Source organism: Echiichthys vipera, assembly GCF_963691815.1.
Source record: "Echiichthys vipera genome assembly, chromosome: 6".
Taxonomy (NCBI): Eukaryota; Metazoa; Chordata; class Actinopteri; order Perciformes; family Trachinidae; genus Echiichthys; species Echiichthys vipera.
The window spans coordinates 23,609,688-23,637,359 of NC_139831.1; the positions used below are offsets into that span (position 1 = coordinate 23,609,688).

Sequence of the window (27,672 nt, forward strand, 5' to 3'; positions counted from 1 at the left end):
ACACCAGCTAATGTATTCTTCTGTACCCCTGCCATCAGTCCACTGTAGCTACAAAGAAAAGAAGGTTAACAGCAGTTTGCCTGGTGAGGACGGCGTGCACAGATTACAGTTTAGTAGCTGACTAGGGCGTGTGGCGTTTTTGAGACAGAGGACGACAGAGAGCACAAAATAACCAAGAATTCCAAATATTTTATATGATATTTATTGAAGCACGTCGTTATAGACGCATCAGTGTAACAGTCGAGGCCTGATTTAAAAGATACGATGAGAAGTTTCCAAAACTACAAATACGTTAGTCTGATTAACGTTACAGCATGTAACATGTTATCTCTCTCCACCCAAAGCAAACATTACACCAGGAAACAAGAATTGCTCAGTAACATACTGTACAGTTGTACAAGAGAGGATTTCTAGGAAGAAGCAGAGAAACTCTTCCTCAGAGCGTAAAGGGAAGGTCATTTTCAATATATTGCTCCAAAACTAATTTAAGCTGAGTGTCCCAAGAGAGGAAAAAACATATGGCTTCAATTTTTTGCATATTTGTCTATAAAGAGGTCATCCCTGCCAGTGGCATGAAAATAGCACTTGTCTTTTACTAGCTAGGAAATGATTAACGCTGTTAGCTGCCTGTAGTTAAACAGTGAAAAAAAGCCACAGACTGAGTGAGTTTGTTCAGGCCTGCTGCCTCTGGGGGATCATGGAGGATTTTAGCTGCAGCGCTTTGGGAGAGAGGAGAAGGAGGAGGAGAGGGAGGAGGGGAGGCGCTGTCCTTAGCTGATCCGTGCAGGGGGCTGCAGGGCCAACAGAAGTATGTGAGCAATGCCGCCCCCCTACAGAATCGAACTCGGGACAAAAGGAGAATGAAACCCAACAACACACACTGGCAGAGCAGTAATAAGACAACGTCGGATAAATGAAATCGGTGTTAGCAATCTTAAACTGATAAATATTTTTACAAATAAATTAATGAAATAAATAGTTCAGTGTCTTCTAAGCAGGCAAAAACACTTTAAGTTTCATAATGGGTCGTTCTTGTTCGACAACTTGCAACAGCTTCCCATTAGGCTGATGCCATCCTGTTTCAACCACATCCGGTTTATTTTAAAACTTCTAACAAACTGCAATAAGACACTACAACATGCATTAAAGATGCTGTCTTAGTAGAGAGGACAGAGAAGCCCAGCTTGTCCAGTTAAGATATGCGCTGATGATGAGGTTCTCATCTGGTGACAAAACAGAGAGAGAGAGAGAGAGAGAGAGAGAGATAAATACGTAAGTCCAGTGTGACACTTTGTAAGCAAACCAACAAACTGTGCTGCCATTATAAACCATCTGCATTGTTCTTGCAATAGAACTGCAGTTCAATTATTTCTTCTCTATCAGCCACTGAGAAACTAGAATACGTTTCAGTACAGAGAAAAAGAAACCCGAACACCTCTTAATCAAACGTCGTAGAGTGCAGCAGTAGTTCTGCAAGTATGCGGAAAACAAATCTGGGTCCTCTGCAGGGACCACAGCTGTGGATCTCCAGCACCCAGCAGTAATTTGAGCAAATATCTGCAAATTTCACTTGTTTACTTTCATCTTAAACAAATATATCAAATAAAACACTCCTCATAAATGGTAGACAATACAAACAACCGTGGCATCTTATGCTGATGGATGATAAGATTAATATAATTTTCATGTCTGTATTGTAAATATGAAGCTACAGCCACCTATCTTGGCCCAGCATAAGGTGAAATGTAAAGACCCCATAACAACCCACACAGGATGCACATAACCCACCGTGAAACCACCGCATAGTTTTTTCACAGATTCACAAACAAGATATGCTGTGTTAAATGGGAGTTTTAGAGGTGATAGTAGGTGGATTTTGTTAACTTTGAACAAAGACAGCTGCGTCTTCCTACTTCCATTCTCTGTGCTAAGCTAACTGGCCGCTAGCTATAGCTTTATATCGAACAGACAGATATGAGTGGTATCAATCTACTCATCTAACTCTTTGCAGGTAAACAATTTAAGGTTTCACAAAATGTCAAACTATTCCTTTAACTTCTTACATTCATTAAAAAAAAATACATGTACTGTATAAATGCTGTACGGAAGTGAAATATTAATATTAACTGTTTCATTCTGATCAAAATAAAGACCAACAATGAGGGAAATTACAGGCAATGTTTCTTGTTTACCTCAAAATCCTCTAAATCGATATTTTTCATGCATGGTTTGCAAACATATCCAGATCGAGACCTGGAAGAAGATTATCAAGCCCTCTGCCATGAGGTGCATTTCCTTTGAATCATTTATACGGCTTTAAACTGCACTGCTCACTGCTCATGTGCAGTTTAAGCTGGTATCTGGTGGCAGTTGATCAGGCGTTAATATTACAGTGTAACTCAATGCTGCTGCAGGCAGGCAGAGTGGGCCTCAAAACACATCTGAAAAGACTGACTCTATACTGAGATAGTGTGCCTGGGAAACTCTGTCAGGAGACATCTTAAAGTCCCACTGCAGACACATTTTAAAGTATATAAAAACTACTCTGTTATAAAATATATTTTGTTTAACGTGTTTTTTCCGTAAAGGAAGTAAAAAGAAAACTCAAGAGAAGTGGCTGGAAGCACATCAACACATCAGAGTGATTCAGCCATACATGTTTCAGACAGGAGGCGACAGGGCCCCTCGGGTGCATCGCCAGCTCATGGCGGGAGCGACTCGCACTATGACGCTCGCGGAGCTCGCAGGTAGATGGATGGACATTGAGCCTAGGCTGGCTGAATGGAAATCGTCAACTAGCACACGTATCAGAACAGTAAATTTAGGTAGTGTTTGTTTCCATTGTTTGTTAGCTTGTTCGCTTGTAATTAGCAGTGGGCTTTCTTTTTCAAGTTTCTTCGCTGGTGTTGTGTCGAAGTTGTGAGACAGCGATTGGTTAATGGATTAGTGACGTACCAACTAAAGCTGCGTAGATACTTTTGAATCTCAAATTGCAGCCAACTGCACAGACATCTCCTCCAACAGGAGAGGAATGTGAAATCACCTCTCCTGTGATAAAGTTTCCTCAGATACAAGCCACTACAGTTAGTGTCAGACATTTTAAGAGGACAGAAACAGAAGGAAAGCACATTTTTGAGTGGAGGGGGACTTTGTGTCTTTATGTGGCATTTGTCATCCTCACTTTATGCATTGTTAATACATTTTTATTTCATATTATAACAGAGAATGCTGACAGTGTGAGAAAATACTTACTATTTGCCTGAAAGCTCCTTCTTCATGCAGGACTTAAAAGAGGTGAACTTCTCCTCCACTCTGACGCCCTGTGAATGAGTATGTTAGTGTGTGTGTGTGTGAGTGTGTGTGTGTGTGTGTGTGTGTGTGTGTGTGTGTGTGTGTGTGTGTGTGTGTGTGTGTGTGTGTGTGTGTGTGTGTGTGTGTGTGTGTGTGTGTGTGTGTGTGTGTGTGTGTGTGGTTGTTTGTGTTTTAGAGAGAGAGAAAGGGGAATACTGTGAGAAAATAAATTGCATGATGTCTCGCTAGATGGCAGTATAATTTCACAAAAATTGCCAACTCAGAGGTGAGATTTGTTTCAGGAATGAAAAGTGGCAGGAGTGTAATTAAGACATTATGGTATGGACGTATTTGAGTTTACCACCACCTTAAGAAAAAGCCACATAATTACTACTTACTCAAAGCTGTAATTAAACAGGAAAGGTGGTGTTTGTATTGCTAATAGCTGCTTAAGGAGGCCTAATTGCGTGAAAGTACTCTGTTACCTCTGAGACAGATTACACATTTAGAAGTACAAAGACTGACAATACTGGTATTTTTCACATCAGCCAGTGATGCTGTGGATATCAGACACCAACACCTCAGTCACCTTCAGAGTCATAAAAGAGAGGCAGATGGCATCTAAATGGTCTATGCTGTCTCACCCCGCTGCCGCGGTGCAGCCGGTCCTTCATGACACCGATGAACTCTTTGTTGCTGAGTTTATCGTCACGGTCCTCATCAAAGATCTTGAAGACGGTGTTGACCAGGTGGCGGGTCAGCTTGATTCCCGTAGCCACGTAGACGGCACGGGTAAACTCCTCTGAGAGTGAATAAAAACAGGTGACCAGGTGAGAGGTGGACAATAAAATAGTCTTTATTACAGATTTATTTCCTACCAATATTAAAGGTCCCATATTCATCCTCATTTTGTTAGGTTCATACTTGCATTTTGTGTTTCTACTAGAACATGTTACATGCTTTAATGTTCAAAAACAAATTATTTTTCCTATACTGTCTGACCTGTATTCCCCCTCTGTCTGAACACTCTGTTTTAGCGCCTGTCTCTTTAAGACCCCCTCCTGAAAAATTAGCAGTCTGCTGTGATTGGTCAGTATTTCCAGACTTTAATATTAGTACTTCCATTAGTATGCTACTTTAAAAAAGATTGTCTTGCTTGAGATAAAATCACAAAGATTGAATGTCACCGGAGGGGTTGCTCACCTCAATTGATAAACCCACTGTAAACAGAGAAAAAAATGTAAAACCTCTCAAAACTAACTGATCAACTACACACTGTGAGACTTTACCTTGACCAATGGAGCGGTTGGCGAAGTTGTACATTTGCATGGCGATGGCAAAATCCTCCAGGTTGTTTAGGAACTGAAAGAAGGACCTGAACTCGTCAAAGGTGATTCCCTGCAAAGACATGACAGCAATAAAACAACACCTTTATTCAGGAAACATAAAGCTTGTGAAATGCAACATGAGAAATCATAAAGTGCCACATAAAGCAAACGGCTGCATGTGTCAACACTCCAGCAAAGGATAGTGCTACAATTCACACAACACATAATCTGCTTCCTTTCATCCCGCAGGGGAATCCTTTAGTGTGTGTGGGACCTTGAAGCCATCAGATAGATAACACACCCAAACAGACAAAGTATACATTGCTGGATTTTCCCTGTGCAGTATGGACATGCTGAGCTGTCAGCGGCTGGGGGAGGATTGTAGCTTTTGGGAAGAGGTCAGCCCGTTTGCAAACTTTTCTAAAGCAGATTAACCTGATACTTGAATAAACAAAAACAACAAAAGTGATGAATCCCCAAACATCTCAGGCTTGGCTGATGACTCAAACACTGAGCCTATTGATCTCCACTCAACCGTCCCGCAGCTACCAGCTCCTTCTCTCGCCGGGGGCCTCGCCAAACAGGCAACACACTGCCTAACAAATGGAGTAATGACTAATCTGTGACGCTTTGCTGTTTTAACAAGGTGAGGGCCATAAAATATCTCTTAGCCTAACGATGAGACCCACTTGATCGTCAATGGAGATCTAGCAACAGGCTATTCGAGGTGGCTGAGGAGCTGCTGGTGTCTTTTCAGCGTGCTAAGAGGAAAAACACATTAAAGCTAAAATGAGGATGCTTCACTCAACAGCTAACTCACAGGTCGGTACCAAAAGAAACAAAGGAATAAACAGCAACAGCGTGCAACATTGTGAACACCTTAAATGTGTGCGGTGTTCCTTTCAAGTATAACCTCAGCCTGAAGCTAAATTGCTACAGTTCACGTGCATTGCACTTTGTTGTTGCTTTGAACTCTATGAAAAGCTAAATAATTAATTTAAAGGAATAGTTTGACTTCTTGGGAAAAACACTTCTTTGGTTTCTTTCTGGGAGTTAGGCGTGATACCACTCTCATGCCTGTATGCTACAGATGAAGCCATAACCAGCAGGCAGTTACATTAGGTGAGTGTAAAGACTGGAAACTGGAGTTAACCTAATTCTCAGCAAAGTAAACATAAAAAAATCTTCCCAGCAGCACCTCTAAAGCACAATAATCAACACATTATATGTTGTTTGTTTAAGCTGTACAAAAACTGAAATTCAAAAACAACTATTTGTGATTTTACTGAGAGTGAAGTCATGAAACTTTTGCTTTTCATCTGGTGCGCATGCGCGGAAAGTTGCATGCTGCCTGTTGCTACTCCAGCCTTTGGGTTCGCTTTTTTAAACTTTCTAAACAATTTCCTCCTGGGATTATTAAAGTATTTCTGATTCTGATTCTAATTCTTGGTTGAGTGCAGAACGTAGCAGCAGCTTTTTTAAAACGTAGGAGCGTCGCCCTATCTCCTGCTCCACTCTGGTCCAATTCCACTCTTGTACTGCTCACACCATACATTTGAAGCATGTCCGAGCCAGATCCAGGCTAAATAAAGTTTAAAGTTAAACTTTGTCTATCTTCAACCGGCTCTATGTCACGACGGTGCACGTCATCCGGTGGACTTTTCGGCTCAAATGAGCAAGGAGCACAGGCAGCATGGTGGTAGGGCGGGTGCTGTTAATCTGATGAATACGACGCAGCGTTTTTCTTTTGTTTGAAGCGAGCGGTGAACTATTTGAGTTGAGTGGGGTGAAAGCCTGTATCTTGCTGACTGTATCTTTTAGTCTTTTTTAGTCTTTCAATGTCTAATTTAGGATGTTTAGCTGGTGGTGGGCTGTGCCATAGTTGGACTGTGAAAAACTATGGCAGTAATTATGTCCTATTTGTAATGCTGAAAAGAGGAGTTGATTAATCTCTCTTGTATTTCCTGATGCTGCAGTTTTTGATGTTGTATTGGGTTACATCATATGGTGAAGTGTTACTGTTGTTTTGTCTACATGTTGTACTTTAACATGAGGAACTGATGCTGTCAGAAGTTACATGTGATGACAAATGCGAGGGTGAAAAAACATTGCACCTTTTCATCTGGTATACAGTGGCGCACATTCTCCAAATACTCGCTGACGTCGTCCACGTTGGTGTAGCGAAGGAGGATCCGAGCAAAGTCTTCCTCGCTGATGGTGGGCAGGCCTTTGGAGTAGGAGAGGAACTCTATCTCAAGCACCTCTGTCTGCAGGTTGTCCATGAACCTGGAGGAGCGAGACAGACTGCTGACAGGAAACACCACCACTCACATGCACAAAGGAACACTTAACATAGCCACAAACTAAACCACTTAAGGTTTAGATGTTTGAAAATGATCAATGGCCAAATTACATATTACAATATGGTTATTGATCATTTTCTCAGGGGCATCATGATTTATCATAGATCAGACAAAAGCTTTTGAACTCACTCGTAAAAATCTTCAAATTTCAACTCGGCTTTGCCTTTTTTCCCAAAGAAATGCACCAGCAGCGTTGTCTCTGTTGTCTCATCCACATGCTATCAGAGGGGGGAAATGACTGCATTATGACTCCTTACAGCTTTAAAGGTCCCATATTACCCTCATTTTCAGGTTCATACTTGTATTTTGGGTTTGTGCTAGAACGTGTTTACATGCTTTAATGTAAAAAAAAACACATTATTTTTCTCATCCTGTCTGTCTGAATAGAGCTGTATTAACTCTCTGTCTGAAACGCTCAGTTTTAGCGCCTGTCTCTTTAAGACCCCCTCCTAAAAAATCCCAGTCTGCTCTGATTGGTCAGTGTTTCTGAGTCTTCCTTAGCTACGCTCTCAGTGTCTCTGCACCGTCACTGCAGCCGGGGAATGACTGTAGCAGCACTTTCTACCTGTAGTAGTGACATCATAACCGTGCAGAAGTCCTGACGGCTCGTTAAAAGTTTTTGAATACAGGCTGTGTGCATTTCTCTGTGGATTGAGTGTTTTGACATTTTCACAGTATTTAAATAGCTCCTCGGCCTGCTTTATAATAAAAAAGACATGGAAACTCAGCCAGGATGCGCTGTTTTCTAACATACATCATGGTAACACCAGGTAAACATTAACAATGACATTTAATGTGTTTAATGTTAATGGTTAATCTTTCACTGTGTCTGAAACCAAACAGTGGGACAGAATTTCTTATTTCTGCACAATACAAACATGAGCCATGCAAAAGATTCTTTAAACATAATGCAGAGGAAATCTCTTACTGATAAGAAGATGCATAAATCCACAGTGCTTACATTGAACCTACAGGATGGAAAGTCAGAATCTAGTGCATAGTATTACTGTATAACTGATGTAATGAGGGCATTGCTACCTCAGTGAGATCAGAAAACAGAACTTGACTTGTGCCACGTCTGAGAACATCCCACATGCCCCGGTCCTCCACATGCTGACTGTCTTTTTTAAGAACCTGTGGCAGCAGTTGAAGCACAGCTGTTAGAAGACAAAATACATCTGGTGCATGCTAAAAGATTAGGAGAAAAAAGATGGACGGACAAACATCACTGACGCAGGCAGCAGGACAGAGATACACAGGCTAGAAAGAAGACGTATGTATAAAAACAAAAAGTCAGAGACAGAGGGACTGACATCCATCCACACTCAGACAGGCAGAACCAGACCGGGGCTGACACCAGTGTCTCTGAGAGGCCCATCACCGCTGACATGAGCCTGCTCTGCAACCATGCATGCAGCCTCTTGGCAGGACGTCGAGCCAACGCAGCTAACACATGTCCAAAGCATGCAGGGCGTGAGAGCTGAAGGGTGATTCATGCCAGGTAAACTATGTAACTGAACCCACCCAATACATCATCATTTGATGCTAAGCTGTGAAGTAAATGCAGGTTATCAGACACCTTTCACCTACTGCAGTGAAGCAGGTTCAGAGTCTCAACATAAAAGTTAATGGTGCAGATTTTACCAATACATTAAAAGACAAACACTCTCTCAACACATTTTGTGATGAAGGAAGATACTGAGCATGTTGTTCAGGAAAAAGAAGCCACTCTGCTATTTTTTCTTCAATGAGGTCAGGCTCCTGATCTCAGATTAACCAATCATTATCATTATTACAGTTTACACCGCAGCCTTCGTCCTGCTGTGGGACTTATATAACTGCAGCTACACTGAAACACCACTGTCAACAACAGTGTTCGTGTAACTGGCATCATGTGCAATAAAAAGATAACAGCAAATCTGTGTGAGTGTTTTTCACTCCCAGTTATAAACCAAACCATATTGGTGCCTCCCGCTCTCATTCTGATTTTATCATTTCTGTCTCTCTCGAGTCTTAACGCCACCTCATTCAAAAGTAACATCCGCACACAGAAACAGGCAGCCACCGTCAAAATGTGTTCTTAAGTATGGATTGCTTCATTTCATAATATTCATCTATCTTATCAACTTTTCTTCATGTCTAAAGCCTGAGGGCAATAAAACAGCTCTTCCTCTGCGCCTCATCACTTTTCTCCAGAGAGAGAGATTTACGACATGCTCCCACAGCTAATTACTGAACAACTCTATAATGCACCACGCTGTTCCCATCTCCTCCTTGAAAAGATCCTGAAACGCTTGTAATTAAAATATGGTGGGGAAAGCCCAACTGCAGCACTGAATACACGCCTGGTACGTGTTTTTGAAAAGATTTGACTTTTGAACTTTTTGCTGGAAAGATACCTACAGTACGGCAGAAGAAATCAAAACAAAAAAGACACACCTAAAGGTAAAGCCCTGATGGGTCTGATGGCTCTACTGTGTGTGTGTGTGTGTGTGTGTGTGTGTGTGTGTGTGTGTGTGTGTGTGTGTGTGTGTGTGTGTGTGTGTGTGTGTGTGTGTGTGTGTGTGTGTGTGTGTGTGTGTGTGTGTGTGTGTGTGTTTGTGTGTGTATTTGTGTGTGTGTGTGTTGAGTGCTTTTCACAGTTCTCCTCCCTGACTGGCATCTTCATGGTCAACCCCATCACAAAAGGTAACCTGAGTCCAAATACCACTCCTGAAGAAACTGTAAAAATAAAACATGGGGGTCCGGGCAAAATGTTGTCAGTCTTCAGGTAAGAGCTTTTTGAAGTGGAATCTCTGGCCCAATGCTGTCAAAAGCTACATAAATCATCTGCATTACCACACACACACACACACAATGTCAGATAATGTTTGAGTACACAGCGGTGTATTTCAATTCCAGTCAGTGAAGAGTCAGAGTCAATGAAGTTATAGGTGGTGTCAGCCTCTGAGATGCATGTGTGTTTTCTGTGCATGAAGCTTAGGAAGAGCACATGCCAAAAATACATTCAACAAGCAGGACTGTTCATTTTCCTCCAGGGAAAGAGAACAATACATACACTGTGCGGCTGGGATTTGTGTTGACCGTACAGCTGCAGGCTCTGGAAAAAAGAAAGCAGAGAGACAAGATTAATTTATACTTCACAAAAGTATTTTAGATCAGGAAGATGTTTGGAAATTGTTTTTGAAGCTGTGGATTGATTTTTTAACTTGTCGCCGTCAAATTTACATGACGTGACTTCCAAGATTCTTATTGAGTGAACACAAAGAGTCTTCATCCTCGACTTTGTCTTCTTGCAAAGCATCATTATATTTCCAAATCTAGAGTGCCCATTCTAATGATCTTTTTGATGACTATACGGGCTTCAGATTTATGCAAGACTGTCCAGAGATGCTAACATTTGTCCCGACAGAGTAAGCCCCTCCATGTTGTGTTTGTGCGATAAGACCTCAAAGAGACGCGCTTATCGCTCTATTCAGCGCTGCCTGTTTACATCCACCTGCATGCGGCACAAGACAGCCCTAAAGAGATGAAAGCCTCAGACATGTTTTACCCTGTATGACCACATTCACCTCTGTGCAGCCTGTGTTCTCTCTAGGAACACAAAAACCTGCCATGTTAGACAATGGTTCAAATTTAACATTCAGGTAAATGTCAAGCTGCACTAGTCCTTTTTTTCTTTTTACTAATCAAAGATTGTGTGTAATATGAAATGGTTCACTCGTGGTGACAAACAGAGAACCACATGACTCTGTTGTCCAGCTCTGCAGAGCATTTTAGCTTCTTTCAGCTTGTTGTCTTGTTTTTATTCCGCCACAAAACTATAAAATTTCGAGGTGCTCTAAGTAATCTAATCCTCTCGCTTCCAGATGCAAAAGGCAACTTTCTTCATTAAAAACTGTGCACTACTTGCAGCACCAAACGGTAGATGGACAAGGTTTGCAACCAGCTGGTGAACATGACGTAGCATTTAGCTAAAGAGCCACATATTTTTGTAGGCAATGGAGAAAAACGAATCAATAATCTAAAGAAGCTAAAAAGCTTAGAACTCTTTGGATTCATAATTACCACAAAGCCCTTTTACATTACACGTTGTCATTTGTTCCATTCTTAATATGATAAACTATTGATAACAGCAGCTCTCTTAGATTAAAGCGACTCATACCTGCTGGTCAATTCTTTGCACATCTTCAGCAACTTCCTTTCTGTCCTTTTTCTTACGGAAAATTTCTTCCAGCTGGCGAGAAGATGATAAATTATTATACAGAATGTAACATATCAGATGAAATGCATTTATCTGATAATCAGGATGAGGCTCGTTACCACCAGGAACTCCCTTTTGTCCACCATTTCATTCCCATCTGCATCAAACATGTTGAAAGCAATCCTGAAGCCTGCACGGGGCTCTGAGATTACACAAAAATGGGTAGTCAACTTCTCATTTCTAAATACGTTTCAAGAGCATTTGTAATACACACTTACTTGTTAAAATGCAGAGCAGGAAGAGGTATTCTGTGTAACTGATGACACCTGGAAACGAAAAGAAAAAAAATGTCAAGCTGAGAAACAAAAACCAACATGTTTCCACACAAGATGGCATCAAATTGCATTGACCAGTTAGCTGAAGGTGTTTACAGATGTTCAAAGAGATGAATAAGCCATCCAAAGAAACAGTGCACGCCTTCAGACAAGAGTAATCTTCTTGCGTTCACTGATAACATCTTAAAAGGTGCCTTTTACTTCATGCCCGGTGTTCCCCCTCACACAAACACAGGCTTTACAATTGAGCTGACCTATCTGGACACAAACCCAAACAAATTTAAGGCCTACGGCTTCTGATCGTGTTTGGGTAACAAGGTGTAATACATTCTCAAGTGATCTGTCACTGATTGAGAATGGCCGATTCAGGTTGTGTGTCCCGTCCTTCAGATCCTTTTGTTGTGTGACACGGAGAAGGGAAGAGTAAGTGTCAGGAGACATCTCAGTCGACTCAGGAGGCTTCTTCCCTCCAACTCTGAAAGCATTCCCAAGCTTTTGTTTGCTCGGGGAGATAGAGAATCGAGCGCAGATAGTTCTGGGTGACTGCTCGGGGTGTTATGGGAAAAGAATTCAGGCACAGGGTTTGCTGCAGGAAGATATTTCCAGAGAGAGGAACACTCAAGGGAAAAAAACTAGACTGGCAAACAAAGATGTCATCTTTGCTTTAGAGGTTGAAGCTATGCTGCTAACAAGATGATGCGAAGGCAAATGAAACATGTACAAACTGAGGTGTGAAAAGAGAATTAGTGATGCATGCCATTAGACAAAGTTCATCCCAGCTCTCTCTCTGCTTGGCAGGTAAGGCCCTATAATGACAACAGATATCTGGCTTCAAAGCCTTTAAGGCTTAAATGGGTTGAAGAGAGAAAAAAAAACTTTTAAGATTCCTGCCATGTTGCACCAATACCACACACCTTCACTCCTGGAGGGAGGCCGCCCCTCCTCCTCCCTGCACCCCAGCCTCTGAGCTCAAGTAGATGTTGTTAGACAATACAAAGAATTCCACAGAAACACTTCATACAGAGTGGCAGTCCCAGAGATGTAATCCAATGCCATTCTTAGGCTTCATAATGTCCGTGGTGATCAGGGGGGTGGCCAATGGGACATGTCTCGACATAGCTGGGTTCAAACAGCTCCCTCATTCTCTAAAGCGAGGCTTTGTTCACAGATCAATCCAGTCCTTTTTTTCCCTGACAAAGCCACAACGTTTAACAGCAGGATTAAAAGCCCCAAATCCCAGCATTGGCACTTAGCTAAAGCAACAGAGGAGAGAGCAGAACAGTGGGATCTGATGCTCCACTGGCTCGTATGACCTACTGAGTGGGAGTGTGCTGGCCCAGGTGGGAAATTTTTTTAAAAAAAGCTCTTTACTCACACTGACAACATCATTTTCTTCACGCGACGTTACCATGAATCCGGGTTTGCAGGTGAAGAGTGCGGCCGCTTTAATTAAAAGGAGATTCTCAAGTGCCAATACATTTTCTGTTGATCAACTAATTGAATAATTGATCTGATTGTTTCAGCTCTAACTATTTTTATTGTGTATGGCATAATGAACAGAAGGAGGAAAAAACATACTGACATTAGCAGTTTGAAGACGAGACTTTCCTGTCGACGAGTCGATGTAAATTAGTGATGCAAAGTGATGCAACTTTACTTAAGCATGCTCATGATATTCCACACATGTACAATCATTTCCAATTTCCCACCCAAAAAAATGTGCAATATAGTGAAAACAGAGAAGTTGTAGGGCTGGGTGATAAAACCATAAATTGTCAAAATACAAATAATAATATATAAAAGTCTCTCTTATATGTGTCCATGTTGTTTCTAACACAATGCAGAAAAAACTGCACTTTACACTCTGAACCTTGCACATTATGTTCATTTTGCACTAAAGTTCTTAACAAAATGAAATAATAGTCAGTACTTTTCATTTGTCTCTAGTATGCAAGTATTTATTACACACAGGAGTTTACAATAATAAGCTTTACCACGTGGTTATTTATATTCATATGGACTATTTATTTATTGAATTATCAGAAAACGTACTATATCAGGATATATATTGAAAGCGAGATATGAAATTGCTTATATCGGGATAGAACATTTTTGGCCCAGCTCTCAGAAGTTGTTTGATTGATTTCCCAAAACTGCTGGTGTAGCCTTGAGTCTTTTACCAGCTCAGCTAAACATGCAAAAATGTATACTACTAAGCATACCGTTACAATAAAGTCAATAAAGTATACACTTAAGTCTCCAAAACTAAATGAATAACCTCAATTTCCCTATAATTAGTACCAAATGATATACGTCTTTCCAGGAAACTTCAGTTATTGCATTTTTTTATTTGAGAAACTGGGGGGGATCATTATTTATATCATTAATGAACCATTCCCTCCTGCAGAGGTTACCTGAGAATAAATCTACAACATGTTACCAGACCGATGGAGAGATAAGATAATGTTTACGACACACTCACTCCTCTGGATTATACGAGGCTAAAACCCACAACAGAGCACACTCTGAACAAGGCATGGAGGGCCTTTAAATAAATAAAAGCATAAAGGGGAATTACTTCAATTCAATGTGATACACTGAGCGGGTTACTTTACCTCGTTCACGAAGATTTCTAAACAAATTAGATGATCCTTTCCAAACAGGCGGGGTATCAGCCAGCATCTTGTCTAAGTCCTGAGGGAATAGAAGAAAATCCCAAATCACTCATTCATTTCTAAATCCTGAGTAATCACAGCGTAATGCAGTGTTTGTTGGCATTACGGTAATTACAGAGGTTTTACACAGATGAAGAGATTCTGTGCTTTGATGAAAGAACAACTCACCTTTTTCGTGAGGGACTTCCATGCTCTCCTACCTGGCCGAAACAAAGTTAACAGTCAGTGCATGATATATGTGTGACTTACAGTGGTGGCATGTAAAAAGTACATCATACTCGGGTATTTCCCTTTCATGTAACTTCTACTCTACTGCTCCTCAGAGGGAAATATTTGATTTTTTGCTTCACTAAATTTGTCTGACAGCTTTAGTTGCATTTCAGATTACCTTTCCTGTTCAGTGAAAACAACCTTTTTTTCTAATAAACTGAAGGATGAAGTGTTCCTTTATGTGTTTAGTAAAATCTTCCCTACTTCTACAGATAAATAAATTACTTGAATCAGAAAATGCGGCGTCACAAAGCTCAAAACGTCTGTTTTTCTGACACCATGTTGTCAAAAGTTGACTTTTTAGAGATACGGGGTTCTTACAGGACGGCGACAAACATATGATGCTCTTATAGAATATAATGTATCGCTGTAGATTAAAAATCCAAACAGTTAATAAAGGAGTTAAAACAAGCTCAACCTTTAACATCTACAGCAGGAAAATGAAACGTACACATTAACGCAGCAGGAATGTTCATCCAAAATCATCATATATAACAGTAAAACACTGCATAATAAATACTGATAATACTGATATACTTTTACTTAAGTAATATATAGAGCAGGACATTTCCATGTAGAGGAGTATTGCCACAGTCTGGTATTAGTACTTTTACTTAATTAAAGGATCTGAGTACTTCCCGCGACTATGTTTCAAAGTTGAATCCTATATAAGGATCATTGAGTCGGGAAACAAAAGTGAAAACAGGAGTTTATGTGTACAGAAAGACAAGCTGAGCACCACCATGAACACATTCCGATGGTCAATAAAGCAGTAGATAAGATGGAGGTGTTGTAAAAAAAAAAAAAAAGGAAAAAAAACCTGGCTGGGAAATAACTTTGATAACAGTGACAAATAACACTCCCCTGACACATTTTAGAGCCTGTGTCTAAAGCTGGGATTATCACTGCCACAATGGCTTGCTGTCTACCAAAGCGAGGTGTCTCAGTGAGCTCGCTCTCCTCAACGTGAGCACATATTTGATGATTTCAATTGATCTTTCATATCTTATGGATCTGATATGAATAATTTACATGACAGCACTTTAGGTTTTGACTCTAATGTTTCACTTCTAAATAGCCAGACATCCACCATCCTCTGTTTCATTTGTGGTATCTGAAATAAAACCATCACTGGTGCATTGTGGCCATGTCCAAGGCCTTCCTCAACATCCATAAGAGTGACACATGTCTTTTTACCGCCACAATAAAACCATAAAACACCATGATAACTACTTTGCAACACATTAGCCACCAGAGAGCAATGACACACGCTGTGATAATATATTTGTGCCCCTTATTTGCCTTCCTCATTAGATGTCAGTAAAGAAATGTCCAAAACATGCAGGTCACACGCCTTAAATCATAATTAATCACAGTAATCACAATGTCTTATCATTACATTTATGACATCCATACTATGTTGTTTGGTCTCTCTGGGTCTCTGCAAGTTTGTTGCCACATAAATGAGCCATAAAAGTGGGGTTGCTGGTAAAGATGTCTATCTTTATGCAGGTGTTATGACTGAAGCTCTGCAAGACGCAACTTATTGTCTGGTGACACTTCACAGGCCCTCAGCAACAAGTTGTGTTCCAGGAAAAACACTGTGACGTTTTCAATCTCAAGTAATTGGGGGATGAAGGGGGTTTATCTGATGAGTTGATGGAGGTGTAATTAAGCAAATGGTTGCTGACAAATGTGGCTGATAACAGAGACAGCGCAGCAGTCTGTTACAGTCTCAGTGAACGGAAATGGGCCGCCACCTTCTCTTACGCTACATTCATGTGAATAATTGGAAAAATGTGTTTTCGACTGAGAAAATTCACGCGACTGTCCTCGGAAAGACAGCACAGATGTCAAATTTATATGACATGCAAACGCATGGCGGACAAAAGTAATCAGGTTGATGGTAAGAAACATTTAAATAAATCACGTATTGCAGATCAATTTTTAACTCACGTGGAATTTGTAATATGGTGAACATGTATCTAGGTTAGTTAGAAAGTTGTTTATCTGCATTTACCCTGATAATAGGTCAGGTAAAGTCCTATTTTAGAGGTTTTAGGGAAAATACTGTTGCAGAAACAAGTCTGGGACTCAATCACTAATAAAAGCTTCAAACTAGAAATAAATACTGGAAACAGCTACAAACTTGTTGTGTAAATGCTCTGAGAAATATAATACAACACGTCTTCTGTGTAGCGTCCATGTTGTTTCCACATTAAGACTTAAAGCTCATGAACACACCGAAGTTAAAGAACGACATCCCAACTCAGGAAATGGGACCATCCGAGAAGCAAGTGAAAAAGAAAACTCACATCAGAGGCTGTGTCCTCTGCCTTTTAGACATCCTGAACTAGCCTGAATCCACGCAGAAACTTCTCTAGGAACCAAGGAACTTTTCTTTTACTCTACTGTTTCAACAAGAGAAACCAGGCTCTAAATATAGTTCTTGACCCCATGTATAATTCCTCTGGGGACCAAACTTTGGTCAAACACCTGTCAAATCCCAACTGCTACAATCTTTCAAATTTGCCTCATCGTTGAGATTCTTCACATGTGCAGACGATTATTTATTACTGATTAATCTGGTTTAGTAAGTGTTTGATCTATAAAGAAAAAGAAGAAAAAGAAAAAGCCCTTAACATACAGCTCAAGGTGATGTTACAAGCTGTTTATGTCAGGTCACCGAACCAAAATCACAAAAACATTAAATTTAGGATTATAAAACTGTCCCATTTTAGAAGCTAGAACAATCAACTGGTTATCTAAACTGTTGTTGTGAAGTGGATCTCTCGGTTTAAGCCTTAAACATCAATAATGATTCCTCTCTTCCTCCAAGGGATGTTTAGCATTGTGAGAAGGAGTTGAGTAACAGGAGCGCACTCACTCTTGGGTTCATTCACGGTGACAGACTCGATGAAGTTGAGTGGCGTCATGTAGAGCTGGCCCTCGTACTCCATCGAACTGAACAGACGAAATCTGTTTTCATAGGACGACATGTACACATCTCCATCATCCAGACCATAGGGCCGAGCCTGCAAACCACACACACACACACACACACACACATACACACGCACACACGCCATCATGACATATTGCAAATCATCTCAACAGCGATAATACCGTCTGAAAGATGCTTTTTATAAAATCCACGGAAGCTTTTCTTGTCACGAAAAGCCTCACTCGCATGGAACAACAAAGAGGCCCATGCTTTAATTCAGTAATGGGGCGCATGTTATGTCAGTCCTATTTTTCATCCCTGTGCACCAGATAATGTCCCTACAACTGTTCAAACCCTGCCAGATCAGAAGGCTGGATTGGTGAAGACAGAGTGGATCTCTCGGTCAGGTGGCGCAGTGCCAGGTCCACTGGGCACAGAGCAAACACCCAGGGAATGTGTGCCCCCCTCTGCTTAACCATTAAACCCCCTCTACCCACCCCCGCCTCTCATCAAATGTCAGCCCCTCCGCCAAGCCCCAGTGTCCAGTTTCCTGTGTCCCTGGATTCCTGTTGCCTGTGGACACCAGTCAAGCTTTCCTCCGTCCTACCGTGTACCTGTAAACAAGGACTCTTCTGTAGCTACAAGTGTGCAAAGCAGAGCTGGTTTACATGTTTGTTTACAACCCCTGCTGTGATCTATGAACATCCTGTCAACAACGTCAGCACATGTCTGAGCTAAAGGGGACTAACTGTAGAAGTGCCGGTATGTCGGCTAATGAGGACCAAATGCTGTACAGGGGGCGGACAAAATAATTTGAACATCTGACATAGTGTAAATCTAATAAGCAGTGTTGGAACGATTAGTTTATGAACTGGTTAGAAAACGTAACAACAACACTTTGACTAATTCATTAATCAGGGAACACATTTCTCATGAATATGCCGATATTTCCTGGTGTCCGGGGCAACGGCTAATGGTTATTGGTTATTTGTATTACTGATAGATCTCGGTGTCTGTCTAATTGTTTTGATTGAAAGTAGATGATGTGCCAGAAATACTACTGATTTGTTTTGTCCAACCAAATTTTTACAATAATGTAAAATAGAAAAAAGAAGATAGACCCAGAAAATGTCTGGCACGTTGCCTGGTGAACGACTTATAGGATTAATCAATTGTCCAAACAGTTGCTGCTGGATTTTCCGTAGAATAACTTATATATTAATTCAGTGTTTCCCAAAGCTTTTTCCTTGCAGCCCCCGGTACTTGTATTTAAGAAAAGTTGAGCCCCCCAGAGTTACAGCGTCCTGTATTTTTTTTTCTTGGTGTCTTTTCGCTTGGCTTCATGCTGTCCTTAGCTTCTCGCCACAAATGACTTTTTGGCCGAGACCTGAATGTTACGATAACTCTCCAGATATTTCCCTGCTTTCTTTGTTGATACTGACGAGTAATTAGCACGTTATGTTTCAGAAATGTTGATTCATTCATGACATAGTTATGCTCCGACTCCAGGAAAAGTCGGAGCACCTCGTCACAGAGGTGGCCTTCAACAGTAAGTAGTCAACTGTTTATGAGTTGAGGACACTCAAACTAGTGTTTTATACAGACTTTTGTATAAATTATCCAGTAAGTGTGTTATTATTTTATGATCTTTGGCATGAGCCTGGAACCTAAATTGAATATCTCTGGGTTTGGGACCGCTGGCTGAACAAAACAAGCAACCTGAACATGTCATTTTACCATATTCACCTCCAAGCACTGGGAAGTTGTGATGTCACTAGTGTCTTATCTTTTCTATAATGAACAATGAACCATTATTTAAATAAATGATGAATAGATTAACCAATATGAAAATGCTTGGAGCCTCCTCTGTAGATAGCTATTAAGGGCGGTAAAATACAGTAATGGGAAGATATACAATTGACAACGACCTCAAAAAAGCACAAGTGAATTATTTAAAACTCTAGTATGAACAAAAAGCATACAAGCTTCCCAAAGCTACAAAGTATTGCCAGGTTTTGGATTACATTACATAGTCAGGTGTTTCTGTTATTTTGACCAAACCCTAAATCGGTGTAGTGGAGGGTATACACTGGTATACGGAGTAGATTATTTAAAAATAATGGTGACTCGTAAGCCTGTTCAGGCTGGACATATTATTGCGTGACACAATAATACAAAATGTAAGTTTACCCACTCCCTTCATGGTTACCTTGCACTACCACCACCTCATGAACTACCACCCCACCACTGAACATGATGTATACATAAGTAAGCCAGTTATAAACATATGTATACTCCTAATTTGCTTGAGGTAAGTGCTGATTATGTATAGGTCTACAGTTCGCAGGAAGGGCAGGAAAGACCCTCACTTATGGCAGCTAATAGGTCACGTGCTCTGCCTTTGACCGTCATGTCATTTCAGCACCAAAGGTCGGGACAGCTCCTCGCGGTGACGACACATTAACGTTATAGTATCCTCACGGCCACGGTGTAATGTAGGCTAATGGTGTCGTAAATGTAGATTAGCCTGTGTTCACGTGCGGAAACGCTGACACCAGCCTCACAGTCAGCCTCACAGATGTCCACTGTACCTTATCGGTGGCAGAAACCGATGGCAGCGCCAGATGAAAGAGTCGAGCCTCGACGTGGCTCTTCATCCCGGAGCGCCTACCGACGGACGAGCAGCCGTAGTAAGCAGCACCGGCCGCGGCGGTGACGCACGCTCCGGCGGCGACAACTTTCAGCGCTTTCGTCGCCGTCGAGGATGTCTGTTGTCTCCCTGTTCTGCAGCTGCTCGCGAGTAAAGGGATAAGCCTGCGCAAGGCGGCCATAGCTGTTTACATTGAGGTGTTGTAACTGATAACACACACACACACACACACACAGCAAAGAGCAGCTCGAGCCGACTGCCTGCCTGCTGCTCCGAGCTCGCGAGAAATGCCGTGGGTACTTCAAGTCGCTCTGGAAATGCAGGGCGCGTCAAATTGGTGAGAGTGGAGGAAATGTGGAAATCTTTGGACAAACGTGGAAACTGACACTGCATTATGTCTAGTACTCCGCGGGTTGATTTAAAGTGTCATATGTTTTGTGTTTACATATTTAATTTGACATTTAAGTGAAGTAAGTGCTCAGCTCTCTCTCTCTCTCTCTCTCTCTCTCTCTCTCTCTCTCTCTCTCTCTCTCTCTCTCTCTCTCTCTCTCTCTCTCTCTCTCTCTCCTTATTTCATGCCTGGGGAGAAGGGAAAATATCCTGCCAGGGCACGTCTGAACTGTGACAGCCCCGCCCATTACTAGTCCTGTGGTTCTGCACCTGCCTCGCCACCCCTGCTGCCACTTTGAGCTCAGTCCCTCCAGGAGCTCCTTCACCTGCACTGCAGCGTTTTCCTCAGCCCTTCCTGCTGAATCCTCTCCTGCCGTGTCTCCTCCGCGGCTCCACTGAGGCATCTCCCTGAGAACAGGTATGCAACATGAGGGCTTTCTGAGCAGCAGCTGCAGCCCACCCCCGGCTGATGAAGACGCAGCGGTGAAAAAAGGAAAGAGAAAAAGAGGAGAAAAATCAGTGCAGCCCGCAGCGGTGAGCGGTTCACGTCAGGGGAGAGACACGCGTACATGTGCTAAGTAACGGAGGAGGGTGGACGTAAACATGCAATAAGTGACGGTGGCAACCAGGTAGTCTACTACGCAAGAGCGCTCCCGCCGGACCTCCTCACTGAACTTTACCCGCTGAGCTTTGACGCGATGGCTGCTGCTGCTCTGGGGGAAGTTGGAGGCGTCTTGCACGGCATCGATGGTGTCGCACAGGTCGGGTCCCATTTCCTCCTGACCCCTCTTGGGGACAGTCCGGTGCTTCTGGGGGAGCACTTCATACCTGGGGACAGGCTGTCCCGGAGCACCACGGCGGATTTAACGCACCTCAAAGGGATTCTCAGGAGGAGACAGTTATACTGCAGAACTGGCTTTCATCTGGAAATACTTCCGGATGGCTCAGTGCAAGGGACGAGGAAGGACCACAGTCGTTTTGGTAAATACTGAGAATTATTTTTCATATGTTCTGCTAGCAATAAAGAAATGACATGGCAATGTAAAGTGTCCGAGAGTTGTATTAACGAAAATAATTGTTAAATGAATCAGCAACAAGGAAAGAGTGAATAAGGATGATGGAAATAACCAATTCTGTTAATATTAAAATGTGTGAGTTGTGCAAATCGGCTGCTGTCAGAGTTGATTATTAACAGAATGAGAGTTTCTTTGATAATAGTCTTTCATCTTTGAAAGTCTGTAGTGAACTTTGTTATTCTTCTCCAGGTATTTTGGAATTCATTAGCCTGGCTGTTGGGTTGATCAGCATTCGAGGTGTGGACAGTGGACTCTACCTGGGGATGAACGACAAAGGAGAGCTGTATGGCTCCGTAAGTACCATCTTTGCTTTTTCATGTCTCCCAAATCCTCATTTCTGACCATGTGATGAACCACAAGGAGATCTTTTTTTTTAATTTCTCATATTTGGAGAATTTAATTTCATGACGCTTAAGATAAATAATGAACTGTGTCTTTTCTACTTCTCTTATATTGTACCCTTTGTTTTCAGGAGAAGCTCACGGCTGAATGTGTCTTCAGGGAGCAGTTTGAGGAGAACTGGTACAACACGTACTCTTCCAACCTCTACAAACACGGAGACAAAGGGACACGTTATTTTGTGGCATTAAATAAAGACGGGACACCAAGGGACGGGACTAAATCCAGGCGGCACCAGAAATTTACACATTTCTTGCCCAGGCCTGTGGACCCTGACCGTGTGCCAGAGCTGTACAGGGATATCCTTGGACACAGCTGAGACCTGGAGGCCCGGTCCAGTTCAGGAATAGCTGCTCAAGCCCTGGCAGGCAGGGTGCAGAGAAGAGAAGAGGGACACAGGCAGGGATGTGGCCCGGGGCAGGCTGGTGGACAGCAGCCCGACCGGCAGGGATAAAGGCCCCGGGGCCTCTTGTAGGAATGCACGGGCCATCTCTCAGCAGCCAGGAAGACGCGCTAGAATCTCTGCACGCTCGGCATGAGGGGGTCGTTTGTTTCATGAGCCGGACAACCCTAAAAAGTACCTGCGTGGAATAGGAGATGGATGGGAAACAGAGCTGAATGATCAGGGAGCATGTCCTCTGGTCAGAAGGGGACGTCGGCTGAGTCCGTGGGAATCTGTACTGTCATGAAATGGTACTTTTAATTTGGGATAATGTGTCAGAGAGTTTGCTCGGAAGGACTTTGAAGGAATTCAGTTTTTTTTTTCTTACCTGTGTCTAGACCTGCTTGGAAAGAGAAAAAATGTAACAATTTATTTATTCATTTTAGATACATATATTTATGTTATATATTTATTTATTTGAGAATATATTTTTACAGTTAGATACATGCAATAGAGAAAAACGACTAGAAACTGTATCGATTATATAAAGACTGAGACACTGTACCGTTTTTTATTCTGAGAAAAAAAAGCTCAGCTAGATATATACTCTAATATGACCAAAAATATAAAACATATTGGAAACATTTGGAAAAGATCCCCACATCTGAAATGCATTTTATCATAATGTGGCAACTGTGAATCAGTTTTAAAAAAAAATATTTGTAATGTTGACATATTAATCCAAACCAAACTACTGTTACATGTGTTACAGGAGGAATCAGAAGTCAACAAACTGACAATACAAACAATAAATTGCTCAAAATGTGATCAACATGGTTTTTTTTTGTCAGCCTTTATGATCAGAGATGGAGGTATTATCACCAGTGTTCCTTTAAACAACCTACATTTTACTTTTAATGTTTTAGAACAAGTATACTTTATTGGTTGCCTTTGTCTTCCAGAGTTTAAACATATAAACGGCTTACGAGACCAATGTTGTCTTTCTTTATGGACACCATTCTGCCGAGAGAGGTAGACCTGATGGACACATAAAACTTCAAAGCCCAGGTTCCCGAATCCTCTGAATGTGGAGGCCGTGCAACAACATGATCAGGCCCAAATAAAATCTGACCTTTACCTCACACCCAGCGACTTTAGCAGCTGTATAAAAGTGGAGGTCAGAGCGATAAGGAATAAGTAACTTTTGCTGACAGTTTGAGGATGATAGACTTGTTGAAATGTCTTAAATAACTTAAATAAGACATTTGTGTCTGTTTTTCTCTTTGTGTGAAAAATGTAAGATAGTTTTACATTTTTAACAACAGAAGAACAAACCAAAAGTTAGAAAAAGGAAGTACAAAGCAGTTGAATGACTCATCTATTTTTAAAAAGCCACTATCTGCGCACAATTTCCTTCACGGGTGGGAGAAAATCTGTGTCGAAGCATGAAAGCTCAGCCTGTGATCTTAGTGTGTGTGTGTGTGTCTGTGTGTGTGTGTGTGTGTGTGTGTGTGTGTGTGTGTGTGTGTGTGTGTGTGTGTGTGTGTGTGTGTGTGTCGGTGTCGGTGTGTGTGTGTGTGTGTGTGTGTGTGTGTGTGTGTGCATGAGCCAGTGGGGGTGTCCCAATACAGGGAACCAACCCCCGCTGCCAACTCTCTCCTGTCTGCAGTGTGATACTGTGGGACTTTCCCACCTGCACACCTTGAACATCAACGTGCTTCTATCGTCGATTAATGACGGCCCCTCAGAGTGTATTATAACCTGCGTGCACGTGGACATCCCCTGTCCACCGAGTAAACACACGCAAGCCGGATGAAAAAGGTGTTTCTGGCGCTTGTTTTTGCAAAGATGCTGTCACTGCTCGTCTTTCTTTGGCTTCCTAGAAACGTTAACAAGCGTGAAAATGACGGGACATGCTTCATTCCTGTCCCATCCCATCTTTCCGAGTGCGTTGCTGCAATAGTTTGCCCATGACTTTGACCTGCAGCTTTCTTTTTTCTTGTTGCAATGCCTCTGAAGAAACTAAAGTCTCAGTGTGGGGGCTCATCACCATTGCCCTTGTGCAAAGCAGACTTTGTCCAAATCTAACAGCGTGACCTGCTACGTCCCCCTTTTGACATTTTGAAGGTCATGCCTCTAAACACGCTGGAAATCCTGAGTCGTGATACCTGACGCCCAGAAGTGGTCTTTGGCACTTGTTTAACCGATGTTTTTGGAGGTCTACCTGGCCCTGAGACAGATGCTTTTGTTCCACCTACCCCGCCTCCTCCAGGTGGTCTGTGGCTCCTCACTGAAAACACTTAAACCCCTCATCCGCACCCACTCTGGAGGGCCGTCTCACACGCTTCATGGACGCTCCCTGACTTTCATCACCTCCTCAGCAGCGGCCTTAAAGGGCTCTTGAGGAAACCCAATCAAGTGTGTGTTTGTGTGTGTGTGTGTGTGTGTGTGTGTGTGTGTGTGTGTGTGTGTGTGTGTGTGTGTGTGTGTGTGTGTGTGTGTGTGTGTGTGTGTGTGAGTGTGTGTGTGTGTGTGTATATATATATATATATATATATATATATATATATATATATATATATACATGGCATGGGTCCACGTGCAGGTGTGGAAGTCAGTGATCTTCTGTGTCTATCTTCACAGTTCGGTCAGACAGCGCAGGTGTTCCCTCAGCACTTGAGCGCTCACACTCTGATCTCAGGTCTGCTGTTTGTCAGCTGGGGATATGACTTAGCAGCAGCAGCAGCAGGAGGAGGAGGAGGAGGAGGAGGGTGGAAATATAACCAGCTTTGTTGTCTGCCCCAATTATCAGAGAGCATAATTTCTATATTTAGAAGGCTGCGTTGTGGAAGACAGGGGAGGTGCCGAGAAGCTCACCTGTTGCTCCAAAGCCGTGGCCACTTCTAAGAGTGTGTTTGCACAGGGATGGTGTCTGCAGCTTTGTGTCATTTGAATCCTGCAACTATTGATTTCAGGCTCTTTGTTGTTTGTTTATTTCTTAGTAAATTGCTGTGCGCACAAATTATGAGCTGCATGTGTGTTTATAGGGATTACAGCAGAAGTGTAAGTATAGCGTTATCCACTTGATACTTTTGGGCTTCCAAAGTCCAGAGAGAGAGGCGTGAAGTCTGCAGCCATGTGGTCCCAAATATCATCCGTCCATCCTCCATGTTTTGTGCCCTGAAAACAAAATCATCTTCCGCAGCTGCTGCATTGTACTCCGATTGAGTTCAATCATTTTTAGTGTCTCAGTGGATTTTGCGGCCTGCCTTTCGCAAGCGGCAATTAGAGCAACATACCTGATTTACTGACACTCCACATCGCAAGCTGTCAGCTCCAGTGGAAAATATGCTCCTCTGTTTGCATCGCCATGGAGACATTAGTGGAAAACATCAATGTTTAGGTGTTGTGGGGAACAAAAAAGAAGAAGCCGGGAAACTGTCATTTCTGCAGTGTTTAGTCTCTCAGTTCTAACAAGGCTCACTCTGTGAACGACACATCTGCAGGCCCCGCCAGCGAATGACTGACATTTTGTTTAAGGGAACTGAACACAAGTACCTGGAGGAGGCACCTGAAGCATCTGAAACAGAGACAGTTAGACAGGAGGGAAATTTCATATGACTGAAGTCATATAACAAACGGTGATATACACTTATAACAGTGTTTTGTTTAAGTTCAACATTGTTTTAATTGTACTGCTGTGAAGTTATTGACTGATGAAACAAGAAAAACATTTACATTCGATATTCATATATATTAGAGGTCCCATATTGTGCTCATTTTTATTTTGGGGGGGTTTATACTAGAACATGTTTACATGCTTTAATGTTCAAAAACACATTATTTTATATTGTGTGTCTGAATATACCTGTATACACCTTCTGTCTGAAACACTCCGTTTTAGCGCCAGTCTCTTTAAGACCCCCTCCTGAAAAAGCCCAGTCTGCTCTGATTGGTCAGTTTGTGACATCACAACTGGACAGGAGTCCTGACGGCTCGTTGAAAGACACAGTTTCTGAATATAGGCTGTGTGCATTTCTCTGTGGATTTTAGCACTTTGATACTTTCACAAAATTTATATAAAACCTGAACCTGCTTTATAATCCAAAAGACATTAGCATTTAACTGTTTACAGTATGGGACCTTTAAATACAAAACGTATTAAACCTACGACCTGTGCGGAACTGCAGCGAGTCCAGTGACAATCCTTTTGGGGTTTGTGTAGAATGTTGACACATGCAGCTTTAATGCATCTGTAATAATACTCTAGTTATATAATATGTTACAATAGAACAATCTGGAAGGAGCTATTCTGCATAATGAATTACTTGTGCTAGGTGAGTAAATGTTTCTGACAATACAAATGTTTAAACTTTTAGTGTAGGACTTTGTTGCATTGCTATTTGTACTCAAGTAAAACACCACTGATTGGAGGAATCAAGGTAAATACACACCGAGAGGAAAGAAGCATTGTTTAAAATCATTTATCTTTCAGCACACTTTTAGAAAGTTCTCTCTAATATTGTGGACATTCAGTTTAGGTTTTCTCCATCTCTTCTTGTTGTAACCAAACCTGACTCTTGCCAGTTGACTTTTGTTCCGCCTTGCTTCCGTCTTGACTCTGCCTAGATCCACTCAACCATCTGGATTCGCTCCATAGGAAAATGATTTTGGGGTCCGCAAAAATTGGTCAGGCAAATCAGGACCGCTGGGCAGGGTTTTATATATGTGACGTAGCGGAGATACGACTGTGGCATCTCGCATCAAGGAAGCAGACATCAACATCGAAGCTGCTATTTCATCCGTGTCGTCCAATCTAGAAAATATTATTTCTTTAAAAGAACCAGAGAACGTCTCTGAAGGCTTTTGTTGGTGGAAACGATGTTGGCTGTTCTGTTCAAGTGGTTTATCGAATCATATGCAAGGATTTTTGATAAGGCCCAGCCTCCTGAAATCACTTCCCAGTCCAGAGACCCCAGATGGATGAGGGAAGCAAGGTGGAACAAAATTCATCTGGCGAGAGTCAGGTTAGCTGTAACCCCCCAGCCCCTCACATCTGCTGACCAAACCACTGCGTGAGTCCCTCTGGAGCAACCGTGTCACCCCTTCCTCTGGCCCTCATGTCCACATTACAGAGTCACAAATTAGGTCTTGACATTTGGGCGCTATAATTGCCCCCTGAAAAGCATCAGGCATCAATTAGGCTCTCAGCACCGTGACAGGTTATCCCTACAGGACATAATCGCCCTGCTGGACTACTCGGCTGGACTGCCCCGCCAGGGCACACACACACACACACACACACACACACACACACACACACACACACACACACACACACACACACACACACACACACAGAGTT

The 27,672-nt window shown here is 42.1% G+C and overlaps 2 protein-coding genes across 3 annotated transcripts; one reads left to right on the forward strand and one right to left on the reverse strand.

Moving 5' to 3' along the window:
- Positions 1 to 221: 221 nt before the first annotated feature.
- micu3b (mitochondrial calcium uptake family, member 3b) lies at positions 222 to 20,327 on the reverse strand. 2 transcript variants are annotated; one of them, XM_083915050.1, is made up of 15 exons: positions 20,002 to 20,327; positions 17,354 to 17,501; positions 14,365 to 14,396; positions 14,137 to 14,215; positions 11,465 to 11,512; positions 11,306 to 11,388; positions 11,148 to 11,219; positions 10,041 to 10,082; positions 8,021 to 8,116; positions 7,112 to 7,200; positions 6,734 to 6,905; positions 4,581 to 4,689; positions 3,936 to 4,093; positions 3,253 to 3,320; positions 222 to 1,223 (listed from the first exon to the last, which is right to left on the reverse strand). In XM_083915050.1, coding segments are annotated over exons 1-15 (1,437 nt in total). In that variant the 5' UTR covers positions 20,242 to 20,327; the 3' UTR covers positions 222 to 1,222. The 2 variants fall into 2 exon arrangements, with proteins under 2 accessions (XP_083771176.1, XP_083771177.1); XM_083915051.1 differs by lacking the exon at positions 8,021 to 8,116.
- Positions 20,328 to 21,148: 821 nt separating this feature from the next.
- fgf20b (fibroblast growth factor 20b) lies at positions 21,149 to 22,244 on the forward strand (the record flags this gene model as incomplete). Its single annotated transcript, XM_083914811.1, has 3 exons — positions 21,149 to 21,431; positions 21,716 to 21,819; positions 21,999 to 22,244. The coding sequence occupies 3 exons, from the start codon at positions 21,149 to 21,151 to the stop codon at positions 22,242 to 22,244; spliced, it is 633 nt and encodes a 210-aa protein (XP_083770937.1).
- Positions 22,245 to 27,672: the final 5,428 nt, after the last annotated feature.